The sequence below is a fragment of the Pollachius pollachius genome, assembly GCF_949987615.1.
Source record: "Pollachius pollachius genome assembly, chromosome: 11".
Taxonomy (NCBI): domain Eukaryota; kingdom Metazoa; phylum Chordata; class Actinopteri; order Gadiformes; family Gadidae; genus Pollachius; species Pollachius pollachius.
Window position 1 is genome coordinate 19,295,628 of NC_136944.1, and position 22,514 is coordinate 19,318,141.

The following is a 22,514-nucleotide window of genomic DNA, read 5'->3' on the forward strand; positions in this document are numbered from 1 at the left end:
AGCGACCAACGCAGGCGGCTGTGGTAACGCTCTCTTTCATCCGCAGGGGCGGCCACCCTTTGCTGCAGGAGGATGCTTTATCCTAGGCTGTGAGAGAGTGGAGGAACCGTTTCTCCATGGTGGAGCAGTAGCTTGTGCATGGTTCCTTTTGTCTGAGCCTTCCTGCTGCAGAGTGTGGGCCTTCAATAGCTGATGCAGTCAGCCAGTGTTTACAAAGTCTGCGTTAGTGAAGTCGAGCTTTCAGTCTTTGCAATGAGATGCATTGTAGATGTGTACAGATCGAAGCGCGCAAACGCAGGTCTTGCAGGTTGACTCTATTCATAACGTTCAAGTAGTGATAGATCATGGTATTCAGTGTTTTTTTTGTATTCCATCCCTCATCCTTTATGGATTGGCCGGCCGCTGATTTACCTGGAAAGAGGAATCTATGAGCCACAGATGTCCAACCACTAACAATGTAAGAAAATAAGCAGCCAATAAACACGTTGAGGAATAGCTTTTGGACACTTGTTGTGTTTTCAGAAGACGAATGGTCCCCAGCAGGCTCCCAACATATGAGAGAGAGAGAGAGAGAGAGAGAGAGAGAGAGAGACGTCCGTAGTCAGGCCGTCTCTAGGTGAAAGTCGGCTTCTCAACGGCTCAAGGCGATCCTCTGAGTCCACGTGGCATGAAGCCATCTTTAAAAGCTGACAGCTCCTTTGATCCCAAGTTTTTTTTCATCTTCTGCCATGATTTGTTTCTGATTAATGTGCAGTTTAAGTCTTTTCTTTCAAGTGGATGCACATGCTACCCGTGTGATACACTCTGACACGCGCTGACACGTGTGTGCGAGAAACCCACAAACACACACACACACACACACACACACACACACACACACACACACACACACACACACACACACACACACACACACACACAAACACACACAGGATGAGTGTCAGAAAGCGAACACCAGTCAGCAATCAGAAGCAGACTTCCAAACTGCCTTGTAGCCTTCGTTGCTCGATAATACACACTTAACATTCAGACAAACGAGACAAATTCATACTGCCATTGTACACTGGCCTTCCGAACGCATCCGCTATGTATCAGTTATAAAAGGTTTTTCACATTGAATCTCTCCGATTGGGCTGAAAGGAACAGAGAGCAGGAGCCACATGTCTGCAAAATAAAAGCCTTGTTGTTGTCTAGTTTATTGAAATAATAATACAAATAGAAGTCCCAAACCACTGAAGGAGACTGAAAAACTAACTTGAAGCTTTGTGCCCTCTATACACCAAGCATAAAACACAGACAGGTCCCAAAATATCCATAACCATGCTCAATGAAATAAACCAGTAATATGCAGCCAGATATTTAACAATGCCTTAGCAGTCATGATAGACATGTCCTTTGTTGTCTCTTTCAATATTCTGTCTGATCTTTATGATGGGAATGCTATGCTCTGGGGTCAGTGATGAGGCAAGCCGACTGCAAAGGCAATATAACTGTTGGACGGCTTTACAGAATACCCTGTGTGTGTGTGTGTGTGTGTGTGTGTGTGTGTGTGTGTGTGTGTGTGTGTGTGTGTGTGTGTGTGTGTGCAAACATACTCTGAATGATCCAAGGGACGTGAATTATATAACTTATCCTCCTCAACCATAAGGTTTAAGCATAGTAACATATGTACAAGAATCAAGCTTCAGACAGATCCCAACGACAAACATCCATTTTCTCTTTATTTCTTTATTATTTTAGTTGAGTGTTGAGACGATACACCCAAACAGCTTTGCTAGACATGGCACACATCGCATACTGATGTTTAAACTGTATATACACTTCTTGCTGAGTGTCAGAGGTGTTCAACTGATACAAACCTGACCGTTCTCGTACTGTCCAAACCCTCTCCCTTAGCTAATGCTAATGCAGAAGGTACACCTTGTTTAAACAACTTGCACGTTGATGTAACACTCACACCTTGACAGGTTAATAGATGGTGACAAATGAAGTGAAACGGCAGAGTCTGCTGCTATTGTTTACATCTGAAATGGCGGGTCTAGATAACGGCGAATGCTCTTGGCCATGTCTTGAAACAGCAATTGTGATCAGATTAGATTGTACGTTTTATTTCTGGACGTGTATTCGTTATTAATCGTGTATATGAATACACTATAAATTGATACATTAATGCACATTATCTTTAACTTTCATGGTGTTTCATGCTCTTACTAGCTGATATTTCGCTATTATGCTTTTCAAAGTCCCAATCAAAGTTCTCTCCTATTTGTTCCCCCTCAGTGTTTCCTTTGGTTTCCCACTGTGTTTTGGGGTGTGCTTCCTGCGTTGAGGCCTTTCCTGATTGGAGGTCAAGGGGTTAGGTTGCTTTTACCCCTCATGGGCCCATGAAGCCCTTTGAGGCCGTAACCGCGATCAAGGGCAAATAAACGCCACATGTCATGAAATGCACAAGATCACATAACGATATCAAGGGAACTAAACTCAGTTTTGTACCCTTTACTGTGTGTGTGTGTGTGTGTGTGTGTGTGTGTCCTTCAATGGACACTATGTATGTGTAGAAACAATGCTAGTAGCATAAGCTTAGAAGCCACTTCTAGATTTCGGTTACTTTCTTTCCCTTAAAAGGAGGACTTCCCTCTCTTCCAACCGTTCGGCAGTTGTTGCTACTTTTCAATATTGTCGTCTTTGGTGGAAGAAAAAAAGCGTTGATGTTGTTAATTAACATCAAGGACATACCCCAGGGTATCATCAGACTGGCGTAAACACATTTCCATTAAAACATCAATTATCAAATCCCTTTCAAATAGGGGCAAAAGAAAGACGCGAAAAAATACTCATGCTCTTCCGTGGCGACAAAGAGCGAAGGCCCCTGAAACCATAGCAACACAAGGAATTCTCCTCAATGGACTCCATGACGAATCAGAACCTTGATGTTGTCCGTTGTTGCGGATTCAGAAGGCTTGGGGGAGGGATCAAGGACACAACTCATTCAGACCTGGAATACTTCTCAAGCTAACTCTAATGAGGAATTTCACCACACAAGAAAATGCTGTCCATTAGGATTCAAATAAAAGCTCTTCGATTGTGTGTGTGTGTGTGTGTGTGTGTGTGTGTGTGTGTGTGTGTGTGTGTGTGTGTGTGGATGTGTGTGTGTGTGTGTGTGTGTGAGGGTTTCGCCTGTGAATCAGCTGGGGATGAAGCTGGGGATTCGTGGGGGGGGGGGTTAAGTAGCGAGCTCTGCTAACTGTATCACTCAAGCCTAGCATGATGGTAATAACACCTCTCGCGCATCAGACGTGCATGTAATGCCTTCAGCGTCTTCGACATCTAAAAGCGTAGCCGCTCAACATGGTAAAGTGACATGGTTAAGCACTCACTCATATACCACATTCACATGATGTCTCACGTACTGATACACATTGCTTACAACAGTCGATTCATATAAATGGTGTTTCCCCCAGACATTACCATTTACCACAGGAACACAGCGCACAGGAAGCCCAGAAGTCTGCCACAATCAGTCGCCTCCTCTCACACACACGCATAAACACACACACATACAACTCCTCATTATTAATCATTATTATATTTAAGTGAATAGCTATGCATCCCCTTCTCTCTTCAATATCATTATGACATAATCCAGAGGCAGGGTTTTTCCACAATATAGTCACACGTACGTGACTCCCCCAGATAGCGCTGACACCCAGGCAAGCCTTTGAGAGCTAAACCCTGGACATGCTGAGTGTAGCCAGCCTGTGTCCTGCTCCTCAGATTAGGACCAGGATCGACCCCTGTGGCTGAATGGTGTGGAGGGTGCATCAGACACACAGCAGACCATCCCGCCACCAATCCCCACTGTGGGAGACCCGATGTCCTCCACCGCCGACACCACCACCACCACCTCCACCCCCCTACTCCTCTTGAAGTCCAAAACCTGGGATTATTGAGGTGACATTGGTCTAGACTCTAGGCCAATGTCACCTCAGTAATCCGTAATCAACTCTCTAGACTCTAGAGAGTGGGGGGACGACTCACACATGCAAGCCAGCAGGTACGGACGCACACACACACACACACACACGTATACAGGCACGCACACACATAAACTCACACATACACCCTTGTTACAGACATAGGATGATAAAACTGGACAATGTGTTGAATAGGTACCAATGACGGCTACAGCAGAGTACTTCTTTTTAATTAACCCTCATCTTGTTTTATGCCGTAAGGCCAGCATGCTGGTGTCGTTCAGCTGTGACTATCTTCTTCATAAATTCATTATGAAAAAAGTACAGTTAATGTTAGTGTTAACCGTAAAAAAGTATGGATGTAAAAGAAACTCTGAACTTTTTAGTCTCAAAGGTTCTTACAAGGACGGCCTAATTGTGCGCCGGCATTCCTGGCGAGTTTGATTAAGACATTACACAAGCACGGGACTCTGGGAGACAGGCCTGGCCTAATGGAGTCCCCACACTGGAACCAGGCTGGCGGGCGACTGCAGTAAACGCTGCTGTGGAGACCACAGGAGGCCCATTAACTACCCAGACCGTTGCCTCTCCTGGTGAGCGGTTCCACTCTGGCCCGGGCTCGTCCTGGCAGGAATATCTGGTTACAAAACATATCGTTTTCAACCTGGTGATGCCATGTTGGTCTGACTAACAGCACTTAGCATAGCTGGAGGAAGGGGCTGGTCCAATGAGCTACTGTGTTTACATCGTAATGTTGCATCCACTGCGATGAAATAAATGTAATCTGCTGTGGATATGGGGAGTACAAGTCTAGAAATGACAAAGTGTGAAGGAAAACACCTACAGCTCCCCCATTTGAACCTTCATTGGGGGGGATGTGTCTTGAGTGGCTGTATACACTACTGTCCGAGGTTCTTAGTGGACAAAGTCAGAAGCTTAGTGCGCTGTAAGGTCATTAGGGAAATCGGCTGTTTCACACCAAGGGGCTGAAGTCTAAACGGTTTACAGGAAGTAGGAACAAAGGAGCTTTATCTCCTGGTGATTCCACCATGGTGATCCTTTCTGAGGGGTTTGCTAATCCATGAAGTCATTTAATGGTTTAGTTAATTAGTTGTTCGTTAACTCATGGATACATGTTGGACATATGTGTGTACAGCCAATGATTGCTGCAAGTATCCCAGATGATAAAGTCTTTGTTGACCAGAAAGTCTTGGGGTTAGGACGTTTGCCTCTCAATAGCCGCAAACTAGGTGTCCTTGGGCAAGATGCCCTGAACTCTTCTTGCTCGGTAATTTGCTGCATTGTACAACTGTCTTTGTTCGAGTGAGATTTAATCCATGGTATTACATTTCAATTGAACTGTGTACAGGTCTCAAATTGTATTCTCCCTTAAAAAGGGAAATTGGGCTTTTGATAGTGGATACTATGTTGTATTAACAAAATGTTGGGCAGGGCAAACTACTAAAGTGGAACGAGATCATCCGTTATGACAGGCTGCCTTAAATCCAGGCCACTAATGACAAGGATAGGATCACATGGATGAGACAATGGCACTGTAGCCTAGTTAGCATAACAACTAGAGAGCACTATAGCCAGTCCTCAACATCAAATCCCCATGATCGTTGTTTGAAAGGAAAAAACAAGGCGATTCACCTCTGTACACATTTGTGAGATGTATCATCTGCCTTGGCTTCAAAGTCCCTCTTTTCTGTGTCTTCTTTGAAGTTGCCAGTGTAATAAAGCTCCTACTAAACACTAAGACTAATCCAACAGTAGGATTACAGTTGGATTAGCCATGTCAGCACACATATGTCAGACCCTAGTCCTCCAATTTAATGCTTGCCCTTCCTGCCGGATTTGAATTAGGCTGCTATGGACAATGCAGAATAAGAGATTAACAGACCATAGAGGAAGGCTGTAGTACTTTTAAAAATGTATCCCTGATGCTTCAAAGATACCAGCTCTGACATTCATTGTCAGATCTGGTTCATGATAGCTGCAGGCCTTCCACCAGGCGACTGACCTGTTTGTGGCTTGACCATAAACACAGGATTGTCATCTTTGATTTCATTTTCTATCGGTGCGTTAACTGAGTATCAGTCCTGAAAAAATATGACTTATCACAAATATAAAGTGTGACAGAGCTTTACAGGGTTTGCTGCATATTTGATTGGGGAAATCGTCCCCATCAGTCGCCGTCAGACGTCCCTGGTTAGTAGTGCTACGCTGCAGGGGCTTGAACAGATGACCCCAGGTCTGTAAGACATAAAGACATTGGGAGGGAAGTGGACCCTGGTCGGCACCGGTCAGCCCGTTACACTAGCTAGGCCTGAAGTTTGGGGTCAAGTCCAGTGTTAAGTGGTCATGAAGAAGTTTACGGTGTAATTCAGGAAACTTTGGCTATCTATTCACACTAGCATAATTCATGTTCCAGAAGTACAAACATCCAGACTAAGGACAAAGTTGAACGGGTCGTCACCCTTCAATTAGCCCCTCTTCACATCACTGCACTTTAGCCCAGCACTGAACCCCACCAGCAGAGCAAATGACTTCCAATTAGGATTCTGGTCTGTAATCTACACGGCAAATTACATATGGCTCTTCTTGTTCTTCTTGTTATTTCATCATCATCTTCTTCTTCTTCTTCTTCTTCTTCTTCTTTTTCTCCGAACTTGATTAACAAAAGGAGCTTTGAAAGCCTTGGCTGGGTCCAGTGTTTAACTTAAGGAGCTCATCTCATAAGCACTGCTCTTATTCATGCCCCCGTTCCACAGAAGTGCTCTTGAAGGACACTATTAGGACGAGACACTGGAGTTCTCTGGAAACCAGAGGTGTTACACAAGCCAAACCCATCTCACTCTCACGTAGCTGACATCCTGGTAGAAAATACTGGATTTTATTTAGCTTTGTAGAACCAAATGTTACTATAAGTACAATTGACTAAAGTACTTTGACTAAAATGAACCTGTCAACTGCACCCAGGCACAGACCTCAGATCTACACTTGCATGTATTTTCTGTTCTATTAAGAGAATTATCTCACATTGCGTGTTTCATTCTCTTTGCTGAGACTGCATTTAGCTGCCATATCGTTTCCCCCAAGGGAGGGCTTCCATGCTAGATGTGTGAAGTTGCCTGGCACTCACGTCTGCAAGGTGTCTGTTTTCCAATGCTTCTTCAACCTTCAAACATCTGCCTGCTGCTTGCAATAGCCTGAGGCGATATGTGCTTAAGATAACTCCCCAGTCGAGGCCTGGCAATTAGGAAGCCCCTCCTCTGTCCCTATAATTGCTGAGAGAGCGGGAGAGAGAGCTCCTTCCTGTGTGATCATATTGCTTGCCTGGCACTACAGGGACCTTTGCCTCCATTCAGATCCTTGGCAGCACAGGTAGACACAGTGCATTGTGGGTAACGTGTTAAATAGAGGTGTAGAACAAACAGAGCGTGTAGAACACAGGTTGTTATGCCTGGGAGTTGGCTGCTTTTTTGCCTTTCTTTTTTTTAAGTTGGCTATGATATTAGAGAGGGGTGTTAATAATGTGACAGTTCAGGGAGAAAGTGGACTTAAGAGTGGATTTCAATAAACCGGTTTTGTAACCGAGTGATCACTTCACTTTTTTTATTTTAATCATTGCAGGGGTGGAAGCATCCTTAACAGCGGCGAACATATGTTGGCTTAACAACCTGGGGGCTTTACAGCGAAGGGGTCTGGCCGCTCAGCCTTCAATTCAAGGCTTAGACGGGACAGGATGACGGCCACGTGTAGAACCTCCCACACAAACACGGTGTGGAAACCAGAGCTCACCGCTGCATTGTGGGAGGGGAGCGAGGTGTCACCCAGGGGTTTAAGAGAGAGGGTTGTTGTGTTTTCCATAATCTGTCTTGAAGAGGAGGAGAGAAACCTGATGCCTCCTGTGTGTGTTGGCCTGAGCTCTCGCCAGCCAAACCGTTCTTTCCCATTCAATAGCAGCAGAAGCTGTTAGCTGCTTAGGTCGCAAATTACAAGGAGGTACTAATTAGTCTGTAATTTAATATCGAGCTGAATGGACCAAAGATACGATTCTGCTTCTGCCTCGTCCATAGATGATGGGAAGTTCTCTGTTCCTAATCGTTCGTAATGCAGATAAAGTCCCACCTACGGTCCGGAAAGAGTGCTGCAATGGATTTTATTAAAATCTGACGCACACCAAAGAAGACCAGAGATTAATTTGGAGTTTGCAAATCCAAAAAGAAATTTTATTTTTTTTATTTATCACTTCTGAAAAATGGCTTTTCCTCATATACTTGCTGTAATCGCTTAATTTCCATATTTGTAAAATCACACATACGGCAAAATAGTGCTTCTATTTACGAATAGGGTTGTAAAACATTGCTGACTTGTATGACTTCACCAAGAACGGTTGACAATTAAATAATTTCCTAAAGGCTGAATAAAACTCAACCGTATATAAACATCTTAGGTAAAAAGGATTTTTGGCCCAGTATAATGTATTTACTTCTTTCATTTACCTGGCATTATAAAACTATTGAATATTATCTGTATGTCATAGAGTGGCGAAGTCACACCCCTTCCGGTAGAGCCCATGGGACCTATGAGATCGTAAAATATGAATGGGTTTCAATGGAGAGAAAGTAATTATTTTCTGGTCCCAGTCTTTATATGCCCCGGATTACACATATGTTGTTTGCGGATTTAAATGATAATTTTTCATGTCAAGAGTTTGACCGTTAATTGTGCAATTGTTCAGTTAAAGGCTGTAGAGAAAACAACAACAAAAATTATAATTTGAATCCACAAACAACATATGTGTAATCCAGGGCAGATAAAGACTGCTACCAGAAAATAATTACTTTCTCTCCATTGAAACCCATTCATATTTTTCGATTTCATAGGTCCCATGGGCTCTACCGGAAGGGGCATGACTTCGCCACTCTATTGCTGTAGAGAGTTCAATTAAACAGACATCTGAACCAATGCATCAAGTAGGGGCCCTGCATTCACACGATCTCAAGGGTAATCCAAGGAAACACAACTCAGCTGTCCATATTTGATAACGGATCTCTGCTTGTGTGTACCATTACATGAACATGGACCATTCCCCAACACAGCCACCTTGAACAGTACAGGCCTTACCAAGGCTTTAGAAGCAGCATTTCTTTGAAAAGTGAATCACTGAGGCTTCACCAGGGGCCAATCAGTAAACAGCGGCCCAAGGAGATCAAGAAAATAAAGAAAAATCCAGACAAAACACCGCAAAACGAAGGACAGGCTGTTCAGCGGTATTGCGATCCACGTAGCCTTCCCTCATCCGCGGATGTCGAATGGCTCCCCATAAAGGGCAACCGCCGTGGTATCTGTCCGTGTGTTTCGCGGTCGGCATGAGGCCTTTCATTGCTGCGCTGCCCAAGATGGAGGCAGCCCGGTGTAATCGCTCAGGTCTAATTGACGTGATGAGGAGCTATTACTGTATTGATCCGCTGGATCAGCTGGGACTCCCTATCGACCCCCTCCCTCCCTCCTACCCCCACTACACTAAGTGGACATATAGAGCTTTGGGGAGGGAGAGGTCAGGCAAATGTTAAGAGGATATTAACCGGACGCTTGTAAAGTTGGATTTAGTTTAGATCTCGGGGAAATGAAAGAAAGTAGCGTTTGGGAGGAAGGGAGATCTGTAGGATAGAATGTCCTAAATTTTTTGTACCGATGACAGATTCTGCGTACAATACCCGTAACAGATTGCTGTGCTTTTAAGAAAAACGTGTTTCTCAATTGTATGCTACGTCCTGCAAAGACTAACACGAATGTAAGGTAATTACAGATAAAAGAAAAGTGGATGTGATGCACGAGGATTGAAACTGGAATGTGTTAATTGTGTGGATTGTAATCGAACACAGGTAGGCATCTCAGTGAGTTAACGTCATAGAAATAAATTATCATAAAATAGACTTTTGTACTTTTTACACATTACACTAAATACTGTACATAGAATGTATAAACAATATCTCACCCAAAAAAATTACAATTAGAAACAAACAGGGGGAGGAGCCACAATACGTTTTTCTATAATCACACACTTCGATAAGTCGCACACACGCTCACGCTATTGTGTGCGTGGTGTGTGCGTATGAAATCCTAATCCCATCCAAAGTCATGGCCCGTCATTTGGTAAAACTTGTTGTTGTACGGCCGGTAAAACTCCCGCAGCCGCTGCACCACGCGGCCGGCGATGTTGGGGTGTGTCCGGCCCTTGGTCTTACCCAGGCAGTGGGGCTTGCTGTTGCCCTCGGGCCTCTTGAGGCAGGGGAAGCCCTTGGCCACGTTGAAGTGGAAGTGGCGGTCGTCGACCACCCGCCTCAGCCCCAGGAAGTCCTGGACGCGCGCCATCTCCCCGGACGGGTCGCTGATCAGCCGCTCGCCGCTGACAAACAGCAGCTGCTCGGCGGGGAAGTACTGCAGCCAGTGTTCCAGGTGTTTGGCGTACATGCCGATCTGGACGGCGCTCCAGGTGGCGTCGACCACCGCGGTACCGGAGCTCGCGGTGGTGTTTCTGAACACCAGGCTCTCGAAGGAGGGGATGTCGGGCTTCTTGGAGCGCGTCTGCGTGTAGTCGGAGATGGCGCGCGTAACAGGGTCCCGGACCACCACGATGAGCTTGGTGTGCTTGGACATGGTGTAAATGCGCGACGGCACCTCCTTGGTCACAAAGTAGCTGGGGGTCTTCTCCATGGTCAGCTGGCCCCCCAGGGTCTTGGGCATCAGGTCCCTGTGGAGGGGGGGACATGAAGAAGTTATGTCACGGTGTCAACTGTGCAGCCAAATTTGGAGCCATATTTTATTGCTCAAAATGATGGGGATCTTTCTGAAAAAACGGTTCACCGGTTGAATATCCTGTTGTGTAATTTTTTTAATGCATGATATGATGCATTAAGAAAGACAACAAAGAGAGTACAGCGCAAAATGACAAGGAACAAGAACACTCTTTAATCCTGACATTCCTGCCAAGGCTGTGTTTCCGGATGAGGATGGCTCTGCCCGGCCATAATATAGCTTGTTAACTGCAGCTCGGACGGGATAATGGCTAGAGAGCCCAGGGGGATTAGGAGTAAGCCAAACACACTGGAACATTTGAGCCTGGTTAACTGTCTTACTGGCTTGGATGCCTGCCGAGAGAGAGAGGATAGAGAGAGGGATAGAGAGAGGGAGAAGGATAGAGAGAGGGATAGAGAGAGGGAGAAGGATAGAGAGAGGGATAGAGAGAGGGAGAAGGATAGAGAGAGGGATAGAGAGAGGGACAAGGATAGAGAGAGGGAGATGGCTTGTGCTAAGCGACAGGAAAGCAGTGAATGCACAAGGGGATCCGAGGAGGAAAATGACGCTGTTGGTATAGGCTGGCATGAATGCATGAAGGAATAAACAATTGAAAAATCGATTGTATTTGTTTTGCTGCTATGGCGATACGCACACAATATACAAAGCCTACCACGACCCTCATGCTGTCTTGACATGTCTTTGTACTTGTATGAATAGCTTAGTACATGACGTAGATATGTATAATAGAACAACAGACGTTTTGTATATTTCACGATCACGACAAGGCTGAGTACAAAAAAATACAAGTTTTTAATGGGCAATGATTAATAGTTAATCTCACTCTCACTCCTTCACACGCAGAACATCTCACATCTTAGGTTTAGAGACCAGAAGAATGTGAGGACCATCAATGAGAAGCAGCTTCTTCTTCTTCTTCTTCTGTGCTTCTTAAGAGTGAGGGTCACCCCCCCCCACGCCTCATTACTGCCTCAACAAGCAGAAGAAGCTCCCTCTCCCGCTTCCTCGTTCACTTTCATCACCTGACTAAAGGTACCTCCTATCTAAAGCAGGCCCTCTCTGAGGACTGCGCCGGCTCCACACATTCACTCTCTCCTCCACTCTCCCTCTCCCTGGAGAATAAGCCGCTGGAAAAAAAACCAAAGCCAATCAAGGTAATTGGCTCGAGAGAGAGAGAGGGGGGGAAGAGAGAGAGAGGGGGAGAGATAAACAACTATATCAGCATCCCTTCCCCCCCCCCCCCCCCCCCACTACCGTATCTCTCGGAAGCAGTGCCGGGGGCGTCTCGTCTCAAGACCCCCCAGAGACACAACAACTTACTACCAATAAAAACTTTCCACCAACACAAGCGTAGGCGGTCTTTGTTCCTCCCAGAGACGGAGGAAGGAAAGAGAAAAAGGGGGAGGGAGGACGAGAGAGAGAGAGAGAGAGAGAGAGAGAGACAAACAGCGAGAGAGAGAGGCTCCCCACAGCAGGGATGCCGGCCGTGAAATAGTGCGCTTTGACTCGCAGGCGAGAAAAAAATAAGAGACGTCCACACGTACTCATGTACAGACTTTGGGAGATCTGCCCTGCGGTGGGCAGATGTAGGGGAGCCCCCTGTTTTTATTTCCCGATTTGTTCTGCTCAATAAACAATGTGGGCCAGAACCAATAGGGTTTCAGCGTATCTTTATCCATCATTGAGCTGTCAGGAGACGCACACAGCACAAAGTCGGCAGCACAGCCAGAGAGCAGCACTTCGGACCACATCACATCCATTCAGCTGCAAATAGCAATTTCTTTATGTCATCGCTTTAATTAAAAACAATTCCCAGGAGCCCCCTGAAACATGCCGCATGAGTCGATATTTTAATTGCGTCACTGAAGACATGGGTGTATCTTAATTTGAGCGATCTCATCATCTTTCATCCACCCCACATGACACAATCGACGTGATGATGACGGCAAAAGGGAAAATAAACATCTTTCCACCGCTCCCTCACAGGGGAGCAGTACTGCACCGAAGATAGAGAGACCCACACAGAACGGGGGGGCAGGTACGAGGACAAGATACAGAGGGTGCAAGAAGGGAAGATGGAGGGAGGGAGGGGGCGAGACAGAGAGGTGCTGACAGGGAGAGGCCGAGAAAGTGAAAGACAGAGAAGTGCGGACAGAGAGAGGTACAGAGAGCGAGGAACACTTGGATAATAGGGCGGCTGGTAAGAGTTGGGGGATCATTGACGTGACTGAGCGACGATCAAAACTAGATTCCGATGTCACTTGACATCGGAATCTAGTTCTCGTCTGTGCTTTACTGCAGAAGAAGGAGATAAAGCATGCCGTAATGCAACAGGAGCCGAAGGGGGGAGGCAGGGTGAAGTGAAGCCCTTTGGTCTTGTTTATATACGCCACTATCAGACAGCAGGTTCAAAGGTAGGGAATTTACAACCCGTCTGCTGTTTGCCACAGATGTGTGATTGGTCGTTGAGCGACGGACTCCCTGATTAGTCAACTGCGGAGGCGGGAAGAAACACTGCAGTTAGAGCACCTCTTTGCATCTCTGCAGAATGATGCTGAAGATAATTCAGTTTATCATAGCACCCCCTCCCTCTGGCATGGTTAAACACTCTGAGAGACTTGTGCACTGCTCAGGGTAAGTCTCTCGCTAGCTCTCTCACTCCCTCTCCTCTATCAGAGGAGTGGCCTGGTGAGGAGGTGCTGCTGTGGGAGTGGATCTGTCTCCTCTCCCAAGCCACAGAGGAGATGAGGAGGAGGTGGTGTTGGTATGCAGCCACTCAGAAATAATCTCACCAAGTTACTGTGAGACAAATCCCAGACACAAATTAAACTGTGTGTGTGGGGTGGGGGGAGGGGGGCATTTATCATGTACTGAAGAAAGTCTGCATGGGTGTTCATAACCCCCCTCACCCAAACTCTTCTCACTGGAATGCCGATTATTCCAGCAAGCATTTGTCCTCGGTGAACAGGAACGGTGGAGCCCAGCGAGAGCTCGGTTCTTCTGTTCAGCATGATGATGAGTGTATTGACACATACAACCAAAGTGAGCTGGTGAGGTCGGTGCACAAAAGACATAAAGCAACATGATGAATAGCTAAATAATGACAAGATATCGAACAAGCCGCAAATATGAGTGAACAATATTTACACACTGAGTTATTAAGAGATGCTGCGTCTGCTCCTGCTGGCTGCGATGCCTCAGTCTGTAGATGCACCGCTCAAGGCCACCTGGCTGGGACGCAGGAGACAGACCGGGGGAGGAGGAGGAGGAGGAGGAGGAGGAGGAGGAGGGGGGGAGGAGGAGGAGGAGGAGGAGGGGGTGGAGGAGGAGGAGGGGGTGGAGGAGGAGGAGGAGGAGGAAGAGGAGGAGGAGGGGGAGGAGGAGGAGGAGGAGGGGGAGGAGGAGGAGGGGTGGAGGAGGAGGAGGGGGGGAGGGGGAGGAGGAGGGGGAGGAGGAGGAGGAGGAGGGGGTGGAGGAGGAGGAGGAGGAGGAGAAGGAGGAGGAGGAGGAGGAGGAGGGGGTGGAGGAGGAGGAGGAAGAGGAGGAGGAGGAGGAGGGGGAGGAGGAGGAGGAGGGGGTGGAGGAGGGGGAGGAGGAGGAGGAGGAGGAGGGGGGGGAGGAGGAGGAGGGGGAGGAGGAGGGGGGGAGGAGGAGGAGGAGGAGGAGGGGGAGGAGGAGGAGGAGGAGGGGGTGGAGGAGGGGGGTAGGAGGAGGAGGAGGAGGGGTGGAGGAGGAGGGATAGGAGCTGAGGAGGATGGGAAGGGGGTGGAGGAGAAGGAGGCTGAGGAGGAGAAGAAGGAGGAGGAGGAGGGGTTGGAGGAGGAGGAGGCGGAGAAGGAGAGGGTGGAGGAGAAGGAGGAGGAGGGGTTGAGGAGTAGAGGCGGGAGGAGTAGGAGGGGGGTAGGAGGGGGAGGAGGAGGAGGGGGGGAGGAGGAGGGGGAGGAGGAGGAGGGGGGGAGGAGGAGGGGGAGGAGTCCCACTGCAGTGCATGAGCCATGCTGGCTTGCCTCCCACAACTGTCAGCCGTGCATTTACACGTAGCAATCTGTGCTGTCAGTTGTTTATAAGATAGGCATGGACTTAATCTTCCTTTTTTCATCAAGGAGCCGGTGATAGAAAATGGCTCTTTTAACAGTTCTGATTACACCAAACACATTTTGTTGGGTGTAAGCATTGGTCTTATCAAGTCTATAAATGACTATGTGTGAATACTATTACTTCAAAACTTTGTGTGTCATGTTTCTTATTTGAGGAGGTGCGACCGCTTGTATAGTCAGTCCTCCTCCCCAGGGGGATGTTGGAGTGTCTGCTGAGAGCCGTGAAAACAAGCCGCACTTCAAAGAGACAGAAATCGGAGAGATGTTTGAGGCGGATGGGAGCGTTTTCAAAAGAACCACGCTGCTGTCGAGAGAATACCGAAGGCATCGGGCAAGTCAACAAGTTCAGGGGGGGACGCAACAGATTATGGAACAACATCAGCACTCCTGCGTGTGTTGTTTCCATATATCCAGTGTTTCCAGTGTCGTGGAATAAGTGCATTGGTTTTTGTAAACAGCCTGCAGCTGATGGCCAGGGAGTTAAGGCCACTAAATCCTCAACATAACAGAGGATGGAAAACTATTACCGAAATCCCTCCAGTATTAATGGCAGCCTCAATCTAATGTTAGAACAATGAGGAGTTGAACTTAAGACCGTTTGAAGCCTTATGCAAACTGCTCTTGGCTGTACTGCTCATACGGTCTGTTTTTAAGGGTTAGGGACGGTTTCTTTGATGCCTCTACTAGAACAATTTAAATGCTCGCTGCTGGTATTAAGCCAACTGTGTACTGGCACGTTAGCTTAACATGAGAATGGGCTACGGAGCTATCTTGCTACAAAAAAAATGCATCAGATCCCTCTGTTTCCTCTTTTTTTTGGGATGAGTAAGCAAAACAAAAAATGCCACTGGTGGACTTATGTAGACCTACTCTTGGGAAATGCAGCGGTCTCCACCGGGCGAAAGTCAAGCGATTGTAAAGTCAACTTCCAGGGCTCAAAAGCTCGAGCCTTTGAGAGTTTGAGTCCTTCCCTTGGCCGAGTCCCATTCAATCCTCTGTCGAGGCGGACTCCAGCTGTGCCTCGCCAAAGACTACTTTCACCCTTCTGTGCACATTTGCATACAAAGTGAAGGCAGAGAAAACATGTTTCACACTAATTGTCTGCTCCTTTATCATCAGGGTTGATGCAGACCTCAGGGGTTCCCTGGCACCCCCCTGGCTCTCAGCACCAGACCATAATACTGTTGCGCTTTCTAAAGACGCGCCTTTAAATTTACTGCCCTCTGTCCGCCGCTGGCTCGCAGTAATCCGCCACAAGTGCTCGTGCTTTAAAGCGGGCCCGTTCTCGCTGACGTCTTAATTGAGTTATGCGAAGAAAAACACCCATTGTGTGTTGTCTTTTAATTTATTTTTCAACACATTCAAGGATGCAAAACAAATGCTAGCAAATCACACGTGTCTACCGAGGGACAAAGCAGGTGGAGCGGTAAAATTGTCAAGTAAGATAAAGTGGTGGTGCCGGGAGACTTGAGCACGAGGTAGGTGTAGTGGGGAGGAAGGGCCGAGGGACGGCAGAGGTTCCCACAGCTTTGGGAGTTGCCTTCCATGCGCTCTGCATGAGTACGTGTGGACGTCTCTTATTTTTTTTCTCGCCTGCGAGTCACAGCGCACTATTTCACGGCCGGCATCCCTGCTGTGGGGAGCCTCTCTCTCTCACTCTGTTTGTCTCTCTCTCTCTCTCTCTCTCTCTCTCTCTCTCTCTCTCTCTCTCTCTCTCTCTCATGTTGTGAGTCCCCCAATGGCAGAAGGGCCCCTGAAGTGGCCCTCTTTCCTGAGAGCCTGAACAGTGTTTATCTTCACAACTCTTTCTTGGTTTTTTATCACACCCGTTGATAAGCCCACGCTGAGGTCTGCTTCTACTGCTGCTCTTGTGCCTGCTGGCTAGCTACTGTTCGTTTCAGGGGCCGTAGAGTCAATGAGACCCACTCCTGGTGCTTGTAGCTTATCACTTATCATGCTTATCACTCTCTCAACCTCTTGCACTGCAGGGGATGATAATGGGCTGAAAGTTTCCCATAAATATATTGTTTCGTACAGGTACAACGTCATAAACGGATTAATAACACTGATAGCTCTAAACTGTGACGTCTGTGAAAAACACAACAACACCATAAACAAAAACAAAACAGAAACAAACACTTGACCAGGGGCCATTTTAAAGTGATAGTGGGCTTCTTCTACAATGCAGACTGCAGGTTTAATTCCTTTTTGGTTGATAGCCTGCTCGTTTTATGCTGGCATGAACTCCCAAGGCTGTGTTTATGAACTAACCACCGTGGTCAGTAAAGGAGCTCCGGGCTTAGATTCCAATCACAGTACTCCAGCTTAGCTGCAGGGTCACTGTCTCTGGAGGAGTGGCTCTCAGGCTAGGCCTCTAGCAAGCTAAGTTGTTTTAATTAGCCAGGTCAACAACCCAGTGAAAGTAGCCGTCACTTCACAAATCTCCAGATGAAACGTTTATTTCCCACCTCAACTTCATTAATGGGGCTGTCACACACCTGACGCACAAACACATGTTTAACATGTTGTCTTTCCACTGGCGGCAAAAAGGCTTATGCTGTTTGAATCTGTACAGATGAAACAGCATACGTTATAGTTTCTTTCAATGACTTTGGTCAGCCACTTGTGTATGTGTGTGTGTGCGCGGGCAAAAGTCTGTTTACTTTTCGGGGGAATTTCTCGGAACTTGGTGACACACAAACCGATAGACTAGTTTCATTATCTTTTTCTTTCTAAGTCAGTAGATTTGAACAAAAGAGACCCTTCCTTCTCAGAGTTCATGCAAAATGTTGGAGGCTAAACCTTCCTGGAAATTCTTGGAGGAACTTAAGCGAGAAGTCTTTGAGCAATGCTTCACTTACTCTATTGTGGCTTCATGGAGCAGATTCGGAAACTCAGTTTCTAAATCCTTTGACATCCCCGACTGACTTTGTCATCATTGTTGTGGTGGGGAGGGCTGGAAACACTTCAAACATTTGTATTTAATTATTGTACTGTGTTTATGAAAGAAGTTAATGTGCCTCCTAAGTACAATTGTTTATATCCCCCATGCAAACAAATTCCAGGAACTTCTGTTCAAAATAAATAAATCAATAACTTCCTGGACTAGGAGTGTGTTGTTCGCAAACTAATAAATAAAACTCCAGGTCAAAGGAACAGTTTGCGTAACTCTGTAAATACAACTGGTGACGGCCTCAGAGTTCAGGACATTGGAACATGACATCAGGAAATGACTATTAGGACTGATGACATTCAGAGGCAAATTACTGATGTCTGTTGAAACCCATTGCAGAGAGTCTGTTTGGACTCTGAAAGCAACATCCAATTAAATCAATATGGACCTCTCTGTCTTCTTTTGCCAAGATTTAGGATTTTCTACCGTATGTAGAATTCCAAGTAGGGATGCATAACAATTCAAAGTATTCCGAGCTTAGTTCATGGAACTACAATGATAAAGAGCTGGGATGCTGGCATGAGATGGGAATTCTACTATAATTTAAGGATGATTTGCTGTAATTCATTTAAAGGGTTGATCAAGGTCACAATAAAGTTGGACTAACGCCGCACAGAGTATTTATATGGTGTTTACCCTCACAAGGCCCTAGAACTGAGACAAATACAATTAAGGTTAACAATGCCAGAGGTTTAAAGGGCATGTCATGTATCTCGCAACAGAATGCGTTTTATGGGATGTTGGTATCACCTGATGTGGGAAACCAATCCCTAAAGCTTTCCTTATCCCATCGCATTTATTATTACTATTATTATTATTATCATTATCCTCTGTTGAATCTTTTATCTCCACAAATTACCATGTTCAGTTATCTTTTGGTCCATAATGTGGTGATGCATCTAGGCTATGTGTGTTTTATTATGATTGCACCAATATATTTATTTTATATTAAAGGTGATAAAGCTAAAACATAGGCTACCTCAAGTATCTGTATTTAAGAATAAGGAGTAGTAGGCACTATGCCTATATGACTAACTAACATTTTTGATCACCAAATAAAGGATTAATGATTTATATGTTTTACTTTACTAATATTGTGGATAGATGAGGGTTTGGTTATAACAAAAAAAAAGCACAGTCGAAGGGTTGTCTAGATGCTTGGCAATTTGAACCTGTATAAACGAAATCTTTTGACAGAGAACCGAATACAGAGGAAATCTACAGATCACACACAAATTACGCCGCACCATCGGCGCTCGTGCGGAGACTGGCCGTGTTATTCACCTGTACCACTCCAGCCCTTTGTCGTAGTTGCGGTCAAAGAAGTGAGGCTCCGCGCCCACCGCTCTGATGTCCGGGTGGACGCGCAGGAACTCCAGCAGAGCGCGCGTTCCTCCCTTCTTCACCCCGATGATAATCGCCCCGGGCAACTTCTTACTTTCCGACTCATTGAAGAAACCCGACATGGCATTATCGCCCTGCGACGCCTTCGCCTCGCCTCTCGTCTCATCCCAGTCGTCTCCTCGGCTGTCCAACTCGTTCTCGTTGTTCAGCAAGTCCCTGGAAGCCCCCAGAGAGCTGTCTAGCTGATTGTCAAATTCACCATCGCCTTCCCTCACCTCCGAGCGTGTGGTGCTGGCGGACAACGATGGAGTTGGGATAGTTGTGCAGTAACCAACACAGCAGTAGATCATGTACACCCAGAGTGACAGCATGATGCACATCACAAATAGTTTGTTTTTCACGTTGGATGATGATGGCACAACATGTAAATGGTGTAAAATCGGACTATATTCCATAGGGCTTACGGAAATAAAAAGCCATATTCCGTTTGGGCATCTTGGCAAAGTTCCTCTAGTCCTCTTCCATGGCGAAACAAATCTAGGATACACGCGAATTTGCAGATGTCCACGTTAAGAATGGATGTTTTTCATTTTTCGGACGACACCTTTTAAATGACTCAGCTGTGCATCAAGGTTCACGCTCTTCCCCCATCACTTGTTCGGGCAGGGTGTGAGCGCTCATCTGCGCGGTGCTTACAAACCAGGGGGGGCGGGAGACTGACGGCGGAGAGGACCAATGGCACAGCCCCAGAGCGCAGCTTGATAAACGCACGCAACGTGCGCTTTTCAAGCTTCGCTCTGGGGCTGAGCTGCGTAGAGTATAATACTATGATTTTTTTTTTTTTAGCATTAACGCCGTGAACAGTAACCGTAAGCAAATGGTTTAGAACGTTACCATATAATGCCATTGTATTGTTAAAATTGTTTTCGTGTCATAGACCATAATGTGTTAAGATCAGATTATTTCAGCCCTACAAACCCCCGTTCTGTGTGTAGGCCTACACTGTGGTCTGGTTACAAAACAGCACATCCTGTTTGGACCAGAGGTGGTAAGTAACAAAGTAACAATTACTTTGTGACTGTACTTAAGTCCAGTTTTCAGATATCTGCAGCCTACTTAACTTGAGTATTTATTTTTCTGATAACTTCATACTTTTAATCCTTACACTTTAACACAAATATCTGTGCTTCCTACTCCTTACATTTTCCAAACACAGATCGTTCATTTACTTTTAATGCATCTTAGGGGAATCATCAATCTTTTTAAAATGTTGCATCATTACGCGCCTTCCCAACATCAAGTCCATTTTCCACATAGATGGACTTGACAATAACACATTGAAAATATGACCCCTCGATGCGTCCCTCGGTGCATATCACACAGTCCACCGCGGAGAAATGGCGTCCATGGGACAACTAGTATTGCGGTAGGTTAGGATGGATGAAAGGGAACCAGCAAACACTGCAGACGGAGCAGATTCAGAGCATGAAACATTCCCCATCTATGACCTTATTTAAGAGAAATGTTTGAAGTTGTCGGCTCTAAGAATGATAGAACTTGGCGAATGCCATTGTGTTTTTGTGCCAACCTAAAAATATTTTTTTGGTCCTCCTGTAGAGATGAGGGGATTTCTGACAAAATAGTTGAAGGCTTAATTAGAGCTGTGTTCTCGCTTTGATCAAAATGTTTCGAGTTCTGTTGCTGACATTGAAAAATGATTTGAACATTGGAGCAAAGTTACATTAAATATATTGATATTTTAAGTATATTGTTTATTCTATTTGAAGTTAGGTTTAACTTTATAAGTCTTCACATTATATTTAATTGTATGACGTGAGGGCTCAGTGAGCTTTGCACAGAAACAGCAGGTAAAAATGTCAGAAGGCTACTTTTCACTGTTATGCTTAAATTTAAGAGCCTATACTTTGCAATTTTACTTGAGTACTTCTTAAGCTGTAGTCAATCAATACTTCTAAAAAATTAATTTCACTCGAAAGCCCACGGTAGTCCGATTGCTGGAGGCAATTAGATAGCTGGGAACCCCAGCCAATCAGATCACTGGAAACCCCTAGCCAGAAACCTCTATCAGATCCCTGGAGATCAGAAAACTTTTTTTAATGTATTTTTTTAAAATTGGCCTATATATTTTTTGGGGGAATTTGAAATGGCTTTACTTGATAGTCTTCAAATGATATTAATATGGTGTGAGGTTTAGTTAGCTTTGTACAGAAACAGCCGGTAGAAATGTCAGAGGGCTACTTTTTACTTTTATACTTTGAGTACAATTCAGAGCCTGTACTTTTCCACTTTTGTTTAAGGAAAGGAGTTTAAGTCTTTTTTTACACAATTATCTGTGCTTTTGCTGGAGTTCAGAATAAGTGTACTTTTGCCAACACTGGTGTAGACTCACTTGTTGTTGTTGTTGTTTTTTCTTAACATCTTAGAGTAGCCTATAAAAAATGACTCAATGTGAAACAAACCTCATAGTGGTATGTCCTGTTATTTTAAATGGAAAATTCTTCTTCAGCATTTATTAATGTCTGAAGAAGTGTGTCTCTGACCTGCGTGTTTCTGGGCCACTTGAGTTTGGTTAAAAAAATATTTACAAGCATGTCTTCAATTTTTATTATAAACTCTCTCAAAATGTTTTAGTTTAAGTATGTCTTTGTGTGTGTGTGTGTGTGTGTGTGTGTGTGTGTGTGTGTGTGTGTGTGTGTGTGTGTGTGTGTGTGTGTGTGTATGGGTGCTCAACCTTTATCCTAATGCAGGGTCATAGGTCATTGTGTCCCTAGACCGTCTCAGACGGTTTCAGGATTATTGACAGCTGTCACAGTTCGAGCTTCCAAATGCAACGTGTGCCATGTTGCCTAGTACCTGCGTGAGAGGCAGTATGCTGTACACACCACACACCTCACACAACAGCCGACCACGGACCTATCAAAGTGCTATAACGCTGACAAGGATAAACACCTCAGTTTCTTTGACCTATCCCCATTAACCGTTCATCCCCTGTCATGTGACATGTTTACGTCTTGTTCAGCTATTCGTCTGTAAAAAAATACAGGCATGAAAGATTGTGTTTTTTTCTTGAAAATGTATTTGACAATACAATACACTTCATAAAACTGGGTACTGTATGGATATCTAACTTTACTTTTACCTTGTAGCTTTTAACTCCATTTTGTTCTGTACGAGCCAGAAACAGAGACCTCTAAATACAGCGCGAACACCTTAACATATTCTACGTCAACTTCTCTTTCCCTACAGCATATCGTTCCTGAAACGTATTAAATTGCTTATTCTATATAATTTAAAATA

General features: G+C 45.5%; 1 protein-coding gene across 1 annotated transcript; it reads right to left on the bottom strand.

Moving 5' to 3' along the window:
• Positions 1-10,106: 10,106 nt before the first annotated feature.
• hs3st3b1a (heparan sulfate (glucosamine) 3-O-sulfotransferase 3B1a) lies at positions 10,107-19,651 on the bottom strand (the record flags this gene model as incomplete). Its single annotated transcript, XM_079745897.1, has 2 exons — positions 10,107-10,737; positions 19,137-19,651. The coding sequence occupies 2 exons, from the start codon at positions 19,649-19,651 to the stop codon at positions 10,107-10,109; spliced, it is 1,146 nt and encodes a 381-aa protein (XP_079602023.1).
• Positions 19,652-22,514: the final 2,863 nt, after the last annotated feature.